At 53.1% G+C, this 9,704-nt stretch overlaps 1 protein-coding gene across 8 annotated transcripts in view; it reads left to right on the top strand.

The window, feature by feature from the left end:
• Positions 1 to 4,541: 4,541 nt before the first annotated feature.
• EBF1 (EBF transcription factor 1) overlaps positions 4,542 to 9,704 on the top strand; it is a 388,001-nt gene continuing 382,838 nt past the window's right edge. For all 8 annotated transcript variants that reach the window (XM_059174181.1, XM_059174177.1, XM_059174180.1 and 5 more), the window contains exons 1-4: positions 4,542 to 5,610; positions 7,767 to 7,923; positions 8,461 to 8,524; positions 9,177 to 9,232. In XM_059174181.1, the coding sequence (XP_059030164.1) occupies positions 5,477 to 5,610; positions 7,767 to 7,923; positions 8,461 to 8,524; positions 9,177 to 9,232 (411 nt within the window). In that variant the 5' untranslated portion in view covers positions 4,542 to 5,476. The remainder of the gene's footprint in view (positions 5,611 to 7,766; positions 7,924 to 8,460; positions 8,525 to 9,176; positions 9,233 to 9,704) is intronic.

The following is a 9,704-nucleotide window of genomic DNA, read 5'->3' as shown; positions in this document are numbered from 1 at the left end:
GGGCTTGGCGACTTTATTTGCTGCGAGGCGATGGACAGGTTGTTTCATTTCAATCACAAGGGGTCAGTTTCCTCACCTGTAAAATGGGGGCGATTTTACCTGCCTTCTTTGTCTTGTGGGAATTCAGTGAGTTTATGCCCGTAAAGCCTTCAACAAATGCCATCTATTATTATCTGGGGACCGCCCCAGGGGAAACCCGTGAGAGTTTGCAGGCTCAGTACGGGAAAGGCTGGTTCGAGCTTCTTGCCCCAAGCCCTTGTCCCAGTTGTCTGTGTGTGTCTTTGTCCCTCAGCCTCAGTTTCCCCGCCAGTACTATATGGGGGAGATGAGCGTTCCAGGGACTGGGAATGTCAGTCAGACGGGGAGAGCAAAGTCGGCCGCCTCTGCAGCACTGAGGGGTCTGAAACAGGCATCAGGGTCCGAAGGAATGCCCCCCTCCCTTTACCGCTTGCCCAGAAGGCTCAGAGCAAGGACGTCGCACAGACCGACTTCCGGTGGAACCCTGACCTGCTGCTCCTAGACGTTCTCCGAGGGCAGGGGGTAAAGGTCTTAGACGGGCAGCGGCAGGGTTTCGCGGGCGGGTGGCGGGGCCACTGGGCCCGGCCTCTGGGTGCGGCTCAGGACCCGGGCCCCGCTGCGCCCCGCTCGCGGACTCGCTCTCCCAGAGCTCGGCGCCCCCACGCACCCGGAGCCTTCTCCTCCCGCGGGCCGCGCCTCCAGGCCGCTGGACGAAGACTTCAGAGCAACCGCCTGCCGATGAAACTTGGAGCCTTTGACCTAGGTCGCCCACCTTTCCCTTTCCCTTCTTTCGTCTCGCTCTCTAGCCGCCAAAGGAAGGGGGCATTTCCCAGGCCAGGCGGCCCTTCTGGGGGCGCGTCTTCAGAAGGGAAGCGTAGACGGAGGGAATTTTTAAAGTGACAGATCCCGAGTCTGGCCTCCTGGGGGCAGACGAGCCGAGATTATTCCCTCTTTATCCGGGACGTCCCGCTAGTTCTAGTTCCTCTGTATTGATCTCTTTTCTGCTCTTTTTTGGTGGGTGGGTGGGTGGGGGGGGGGTGCGCGGAAGAGAAGGGACGAGTGTGTTCTCACCTGCGCCTCCCGGAAGTTACTGAGGCAACTGATGCCCTTGCGAAAGGGCATTGATACCCTGTGACTTCAGAGGGTTGGGATAGTCAAGAGGGAGAAGGTTTCAAAGTACGGGTGGAGGATGGTCTTGCTCCCCAGGTCTGAGATTTGTCCAACGCTAGGGCCCTGAGGCCTGGGTAGCCCTGTCTACTGTTTGGAGCAATGAAGAAGGACTGAGGGGACCCTAACTCTCATTTCGGAAGAACACTGAGAAGCGGGACACTTAACTCCAGGGGAAATATCAAGCCTTTCCAATTGCTTCTTCCACATGTAAATCCATTTTGCTTTATATTTTTCTTATGCACAAGTTCCCCCCTCCACACACACTTTTTCCTCCCTAATTCTGGAGGTCCAGACAATATCTGGAAATCTGCATTTCCCCATATGATTAGGCTGATGAGAGGGATTTGGGGATTACTGTTATAAGCCACCCTAAAGTCACATCACAGATATGCTATGAAGTCTGGGCAAGGCTACACATACAGTATTATTCTTCACAGAACTGGACTGTAATATTAAAAAGATGAAGTTAGTCTCAGTACAACTTTATAGTTCCCGTCCACACACACGCTTGGCCTTCTGGAGGTGATGCTAATCCACGTGAGGTATGATTGACAAGTCTTTAAGGAATTTTTCAAAGTTTAAAATTGCAATCATTAGTTCAATATTCACCAGAGGAAGTCCACAAAAACTTACTACTCTGCTGGCCTGGGTGTTGTTCCCAGTTTTCTATCACCCTCTCTGTCTCTGTTCTACCTACTCTTTAGTTTCCTTCTTACTTAAACATTTATTACTGGCTGAGAAAGCCAGGTTGAACGCACTAGGACACCCAGAAGAGAAGCTATGAACACACTCTGCTTGATTAAAAGAAAGTCACTCATCCTCCCAGGTGAAGTATCTGCTGCTTCCCACCGACACAGGGAATTGGTCTTATCAAAATATTCCTGCCCTCTTTTGTTTTTCTTCTTTTGGTGGCCTGGCCGATGTGGAGATGGCCTCCCTCTTATTTAGTTTCTGGAGAGTACCTACATTGGGGCAGGAATTGGGCTGCTGAAGTCTTCTTTCTCTGGGCCAATTTCCCTTTCACAACAGGGATCTTCAGGCCCCTCCACAAACACAACATTTGCAGAGTGTTTCTTGATTTTGCCTGACCCCCTAGAAATCCATCTTTTTTGTGTTTCACAGTGATTCTGGTCCTCACAGTGGATGTGTCTCTCCTTTCTCTGGTACCTTTGCTGCTTCCCTTTGGCAGTGATCTGATTCCCATCACAATGTGTGTTCCCATCATCACTGGGGTATGTACTTCACCAGACTCAACTTGGGAGTCCTGAGTCCTGAATATAGTTCACTGGAGAGTAAAATGGAGGCTCCGGCAATTAAGGAGAGGGAGGCTTGAGTCTTTTGCTCTGGGTGTCTGGGACTCATCTGCTTCCTGGTCTCCCTTGTTTGAAGGATCCCCTTAGAGAAGGCAGTTGATAGTCCAGGAAGGGGAAGAGATTGGCTCTGGGGACTCTTTAGGTCTTGGAGGTTAATCTTGGAGCTTTGGGAAGTTTTCAGCAGGCTCAGTTTCAATTATGCATTTAAATTCTATAGACATGAAGAATGTCCAACTCCCCCTTTGCTCTCCCCACAAACCTATAATCCTTCCAAACTCTTCACCAACATAACCATCCTGAAAGCATGCTATGTCTCAGGAACTCTGGTAGATGCTACGGGAATCCTGATGATTCAGACAGATCTCTTCAAGAGTGTCTTGATGGAGATTGAATTAAATTATTAATTATTATCAGGGACAAAGTACTCAACACATTAATGGCCCCGATAAATGGTATGGGATCTGGACAGGCTTTATGCACAAAGATAAAGTAGTGTTTGAAAACAGTGGCCATGTACTCACAAGCCTAAAACAGCCCCCCCTCACCCCGTTTTAGGAATCAGGAAGTGGCTCTCACTTTCCTGCTCTGCCAAGAACACAAAGCATAATTCTTGCCGGTCTGCATCCATTCAACATGGGCTGTGTACTGTTCTGTCACTGACCCCATGAGCTTCCTAAATCAAAGGGCCAAGGAAGGCCAGCAGAAAGGGGACCTGGATTTCTGGCAGAGAATTTCCCCTAAGGAGTCCTTAGCAGATTTGGCTGCAGTCAGGGAGTTCCTTTGAGGGCAATGAAACAGAAGTTCACCATGTGCTTATTAGAGGTTACAACCTGCTAAAAAATGATGGGGGCACATTACCCAGAAACTTCCAGCTATTTTCTTTGCCAGCCACAAGCATATATAAAGAAAGATCTGAGATAGGAGAGCATTTCTCCCTCCCTCTCTCCTACCCTCATCCCCCACCTTCTTAACCCAATCTCTTGCTTTCTGGACAACTGGCAGGAGCAGAAGATGGGGAGGGTTTGTTCAAGTCCCCCATTTTAACAGAAGGAATAAGGAACAGAGAAATCCTACATCAAATAACGAAGTAATCAGAGACGTTGTTGCTTTGATAGTTACTCTAAAGAAAAAAAAAACACTTTGGCACAAGGGTGAGGGGTTGGGAATTTAATCTTAATAAATTTTAAAATGCATCCCGATACAACTCCGTGACAGCATTGCATTCAGTCCACCGTTTACATATCCCGCGGATTACTCGAGATAGCTGAGCTTGTTGAGGATAGTGCCTAACACCGGCGGCCTCGACTAGCGACTGAGCGAGAACCATTTGGTAAGCTAGACTACGGGCAGAGTCCGGGTCCCCCTACTCCCTGGGGGACCCACAGAGCCCCGCTTGCCGGGGCCCGGGGTTCACCCACCTCTCCCCGCGTGGAGACAAGTGCCCTCGGCGACCTCCCGCCCCAACCTCGAGCACCCATTTTTCCACCCCACCACCCCCTCCTCAAAGCGAAGAGGTGGGCACCTGGGACGCGCGTCCTGCTTTTTCTGCCCGGACTCTCCCGTCTCCTCTTTTGCCCCGACGTCCCAGAACAGCCGAGCAGGACGCAGCATCAGCCCAGGGAGTGCGCAGTCAGTGCACCGCGAGCGCGCTCAGGGCGTGGCGAGGATGCTAAATGGACCGCAACGACCAGGATGCAGAACCCAGCTCAAATCCCCGAGAAAAATATCGCCCTTCCCTTTCGTCTGTTTCCCCTTTCCAGCCCGGGTCTGCCCTGCTCAGCCCAGCTCTTCCCCAGCATAGACGCCGGTATTCAGCGATCCTTCGCTCGCCACTTTGCGAGGAACTTTGGCTAGCTCCCCCGCGCCACCCGGAGAGGGATGTTAATGAGGGAGCGTGGCCCGGCGCGGCGAGCCAGCAGGCTCTTTGAGCCACGATTGGCTGCAGCGAGGCGGAAGGATGACGTTATGCAAATGAAGGGGCAGGCCTGTGAAGCACGAGCCCCGCCTCCTCCCTTTGGGGTTAGTGTGCCTGTGTTTAGCTCTGGGGAGTCAAACTGGATTCCATAGGGAAAGCCTGCAAATCACTTCTATTTTAGCAAGGAGAAAACAGAATCTCCATCCAGCAGGGTCCACCCCTCTCTCTTTCTCCCTCTCCTCTCTCTCTTTCTCTCTCTCTCTCTGTCTTTCCCTCCCCCCCTTCCTCTTTCCCTCTTTCCCCCCTTCCCCCCACCCCACTCTTCCTCTCTAGTGTATCTGTCTACGGCAACCAGCGTCCTCCTCATCTATACGCACTGAAAGGAAAGAAACATCTTTGGTTGGGAGAGAAGGAGGAAAAAAAGAGAGAGAGAGAGAGAGAGAGAGAGAGAGGAAAAAACTTGCCTGGTTGTGGAAAATGACACTTCAAGTAGCAAAGCCGGCAGCGCGAGTTGAGTCTATTGTTTCTTAAATTGCCATCAGGGCTTTTTTTTTTTTCTTCCTGCTTCTTCAAGTGAAGGGTACCTCTACAAAAGGAAACTCCAGCCCCTCCTGTCCTCCACCGGCCTGTGATCATTACAAAAAAAAAAAAAAAAAAAAGCAAAAAAAAAAAAAAAGCAAAAAAAAAAAGCAAAAAAAAAAAAAAAAAAAAAGCACCCAAACCAAAAATTAACCAACCAAACAACCCCCAACAGCCAAGCATACATCTCTATTTTTTTATTTTGGTCTTTTCGTTGGATTTTCCGTTCTTTTTTTTTTTTTCTCTCCTTTTTTTTTTTTTTTTTTTTTTGGTTATCGCTCAGTTTCGAGCGAAGGTTTACATTTTTTTAAAAATTTGCTTTCCAGCCCGCCTTGATCTTCCAGCACGAGTTCATCGTCTCAAAAAAAAAAAAAAAAAATCTCTGGCTGGCGTTTTTCTTTCCTTTTTTTTTTTTTTTTTTTTTTTTTTTTTTCAATATTTTCAAGGGGGAGGAGATTTTCCACAAGAAAAGGTTGTTTTCATGTTTGGGATTCAGGAAAGCATCCAACGGAGTGGAAGCAGCATGAAGGAAGAGCCGCTGGGCAGCGGCATGAACGCGGTGCGGACGTGGATGCAGGGCGCCGGGGTGCTGGACGCCAACACAGCGGCGCAGAGGTGGGTACCGCTCGGGGACCGCGGCCGGGGAGGCGAGCCGCAAGCAGAAGAGCCGGGAAGCGGTGGCGGCGGCCGCCGCGGGGCCGGGCGGTGCTGGAGAGTCCGCCGCTCCGCTCGGCTCGCCTCCGGGTCTCCGCGCTCCCTGGCCGCGCTGACTTGGTCGCCTGCGGCCGGAGAGAGCCTGGAGCTGCCTGCGAGGAGCCCACGCTTTGCCGGCACTTTCCCCTGCTTCGCCTGTGACTGTTTTCATTTCGTTTTAAGCCAGAAGAGGCGTCTCACCAGCACGATGTTGGATATCTGTGTTTTTATGTGATTGCTCTTTCTTTCCCGCTGGCACTCCTCTCTTTCTTTTTTCTTACTTTCCTTCCTTCCTTCTTTTCTCTTCCTTTCTTTTCTTTCTTTTTTCTGTCTTTCCTTCCTTTCTTTCCTTCCTTTTTTTTTCTTCCCTCCTTTCTAAACTTTTTTCCCTTCTCTTCTTTCTTTTCCTCCCTTCCTCTTCTTTCTTTCCTTCCTTCCTCCTTCCTTCTTCCTTCCTTTCTTTCTTCCTTCTCTTTACTTCCTTTCCTTTTCTCTTTTCCTTGCCTTCCTTCCCTCTCTTTCCTCTTTCGATCCTGGCTTTCTTCATTCTTTCCTTCTTCCCCTCTTTCTTCACTCCTCCCTCCTCTCTACTCTTTCCCTTACCTCCCTTTCCCTCTTCGTTTATCTCTCCATGCCTCCCCAGAACCTTCTCTTAATTCTCTAGTCTGGTTCTCTGTCCCTCTTTCTCTAGCTTTCAGTTTTTCTTGGTCCACCGGTAGAACAGCAACTCCCAACTTTAATTCTGACATCTCCGAAAAGGCTTCCTCACCCTCTGTCACCATGGTCCCTTACAGCCCCTCTCCCACTCAGTTCCTGAGATGTTAGACTGTGAGGCCAGGAGGTACTGCCCTTGGAGATTGACGCGGGGGAACTTTTCTGGGCACTCTTATCCCCCTTTCTGGGGACTCCTAGTCCCAAGTGAGAAATGGTCTTTTTTTTTCCCCCAGACCACCAGCTGGGCTTGGGGGAGTAGGAGATCTGGCGGCCACTAGCCCTATCCGACTCAGAGGGCGGAAGGGGAAAAAGGAAGATGACTAATTACCTCATCCTCATCTTCTCCGGGCTGGGGACAAGTGTCTGCAACACGGTTCCCATCCCCGCTGAGTACAAGGATGGGGGTGGTTAGTAGTGAGAGTGAGTTGGGTAACTGGCTGGAAGCGAAAGAGTGTGTGTGTATGTGCGCGTGTGCGCGTGTGTGTGCGTATGTGTGTGTGTGTGTGTGTGTGAGAGAGAGAGAGAGAGAGAGAGCGCCCTTGTGTTGGGCAGGTCGGATTGTTAGTGGCCTCCCGGCGCCCCTGGCACCGGAGCTTCCAGTTCCCCCGCGGGCGCGCTCAGTCGGCACCCCTTGTCCGTAGGATTTCTGGAATGAGTGTGAGGGTTTCTGTGGAGCGGCGAAACTTTGTCAGAACAGGTCTTTAAATAAAAAAACACACCCCAGTTCCATGTTCCACAGCGACCACCCCTGACAGCTCTGAGTCCCTTATCCTCAGATCCTTTTTCTCACTAGCTTTATTTGGGGAGGGGGCATGCGGTTTCCCAAGGCCAAGCGCGCGCGCTTGGCTGGGGCACTTGACGTTTCCTGGAGGATGGCTTCGGTTTCCAGAAGCTGAGCCTGTTCCTCAGCCATCCTCACCTGCCTTCGAAGCTGAGGCGGGAGATTCGTGGGGGTGGCGGGGACCAATTCCCATGCTTTCCTCCCTCCAAATTGTAAACGACCAGCTGTATTCCGCGAACGCGGGTTCGCCGCATCCACCTCTACTTTTCTTTCTTCCCACGCAGCGCGTGTCAGGTCGGAGTAAACGCCTGCAGGGTTTTATCTCCTGCGCAAAATCCAAACAAAACTTTTCAGGGCTCTTCCGCGAGTTCGGGGGGCGCGCCCTGTGGATTGGACATGCGAGAACACGCATGTCCCGCCGCCGGGTGGGCTCGGGGCGCCGGAGGGGGCGTGTAGGCCGCCCACTGGGTGTTCTGGGGGTAAAGGAGGTTGATGTTTGAGGGTTCTCGCCTGTGTAAGGGGTGACAAAGGGTCGCGCGTCGGTGTCCAGCTTAGCCGTCTAACTCTGCGTCTTTGGCCGCAGCGGGGTGGGTCTGGCCCGGGCTCACTTTGAGAAGCAGCCGCCTTCCAATCTGCGGAAATCCAACTTCTTCCACTTCGTCCTGGCCCTCTACGACAGACAGGGCCAGCCCGTGGAGATCGAGAGGACAGCCTTTGTGGGGTTCGTGGAGAAGGAAAAAGTAAGTGGGCGCAGCGCCGCTGCCCCTCGCCCTGGCCGGGGAGCAGGCCCAGCCACTTCGGGAGGCGCGCTCCTCAGCGAGTGCAAAGCTTCCCTAACACACTCCTGAGCGGGGTCCCCCAAGCCACTTCCCGTCCTGGGCGAACCCGGGCTCCTCATCCATGAGGTTCTGCTCCAAAAAAGTTCGCGTGGGGCTCCAGAGCTGGAGAGAGGCGAGCCCGGCTTCGCACTCCAGAGTGAAGGGCGCCGGGGATGAACCCGCCCTCGACCGCGCGACCACGCGCAGCTCCTGCCTCTGCTGACCCAGGCTCGAGCCCCCAGGCCCCACGGAATTTTCTGGAAGGGAAGAGGGAGCAGTAAGGGTCGGGAGGGCGGCAGAGGGATCACAGTTGGCCGCAATTTCTGCTGCTCCCGGGCCCATCCATTTTCCGGCCGGGCGTCCCGTCTTCGGGAAAGTTGCCTCGAAGTGGGTCCACTCGCTCACGCCGACCTCTTTCCTGCGTCTCTTGTTGTGTCTTTGCGTCCTGCCGCAACCCAGGAAGCCAACAGCGAAAAGACCAATAACGGGATTCACTACCGGCTCCAGCTCCTCTACAGCAATGGTGAGGCTCCGGTCTGTTCCGCGCCGGCACCCCGGGGCCCTGGGTGAGGCAGGGTGCGCGGGAAGATCCAGGTGGACCAGAGCCCTGTGCACGCAGAGTCGTCCCCCGGCCTCGGGGTGACCCGTGCTCTCCTAAGTTTCGCCTGAGAAGGTTTCACCCGCGGAGGCCCTGAGTAGCCGGAAGGCGGCCGTAGAGGCCTCGAGCACACCTGGGGTCAGGTGTGGAGCCCCGGCCCTCAAAGGGCCAATTTCTTTCTTCCTCCCATTCCTAGAGCCTGTTTTCTTGGCTTAGCTCCGGCTCTAGGCCCAAAGTCCTTTGGGTTCAGGGGGCTCGAGCGACCGTGGCCTTGATGGCTCCCGGAGAACGCACGGAGGGGTTCCCTCCAAGAAAAAGGAGGGAAGCCAGGTGGGGGGTCCTGCAACATTCTCAGCTGCCGTTTCTTGGGGACTGGCCCCTCTCCAGACATGGGGGAAAGTGGGGGTGGTGGTGTCCTGTCTGTGCTTCTCTGGGACAGTAGGCATTGCATAAGCCTTGGAGCCCCATTCTTTTTTGTTGTTGTTGTTGTTGTTGTTTGTTTGTTTGTTAATTTTGCGGCAGTTCCTCTCTCACTTAATTTTTCTTCGTTCCCCTATCCCCTTCCCCTTTGTCCCAGGGATAAGGACTGAGCAAGATTTCTACGTGCGCCTCATTGACTCCATGACCAAACAAGTAAGTTTCTGAATTTGGCGCGGCGGAGTGACTCGAGGGCCTCGAAATTTGGGGAAATCAAGAAGCTGGCTACTCCTTAGCGCGGGGTCTGGGGCTCAAACTCTCAACGCCAGGGCGGACCTCAGACCTTATTCTAGCGCAGCCTAGAGTGCAGATACACACCCTAGAGCCCACCTCGTGGGGAAGATGGCTCGAAGGTTTCTTCCCACCAAGGAAGACTCAGGCCTCTTGCATTAAGACTACAGGTACTGAGAGGCGAGAGTAAGTGCTGAACTTCCTTTGACCCGGCCGGCCGAGGAGTCCCAGGGGGCGCAAAAGGTGCCCAGGGACCTTGGCTAGAGTGGGCTGAACTTGTGAAACCCGAACCCTCCCAGCAACTCCTGGGAGATCTAGGGTAGGGAATGGTGTTGGGGGGCCTAGGTACCTTACTCAGGAATGGTGACAGGAGCTGAGAGCGCAGATGACCCACACC

The sequence above is a fragment of the Mustela lutreola genome, chromosome 5, assembly GCF_030435805.1.
Source record: "Mustela lutreola isolate mMusLut2 chromosome 5, mMusLut2.pri, whole genome shotgun sequence".
In the NCBI taxonomy this organism is placed as follows: Eukaryota; Metazoa; Chordata; class Mammalia; order Carnivora; family Mustelidae; genus Mustela; species Mustela lutreola.
The sequence above is the reverse complement of the archived record's forward strand: the minus strand, read 5'-3'. Positions and strand labels throughout refer to the sequence as shown.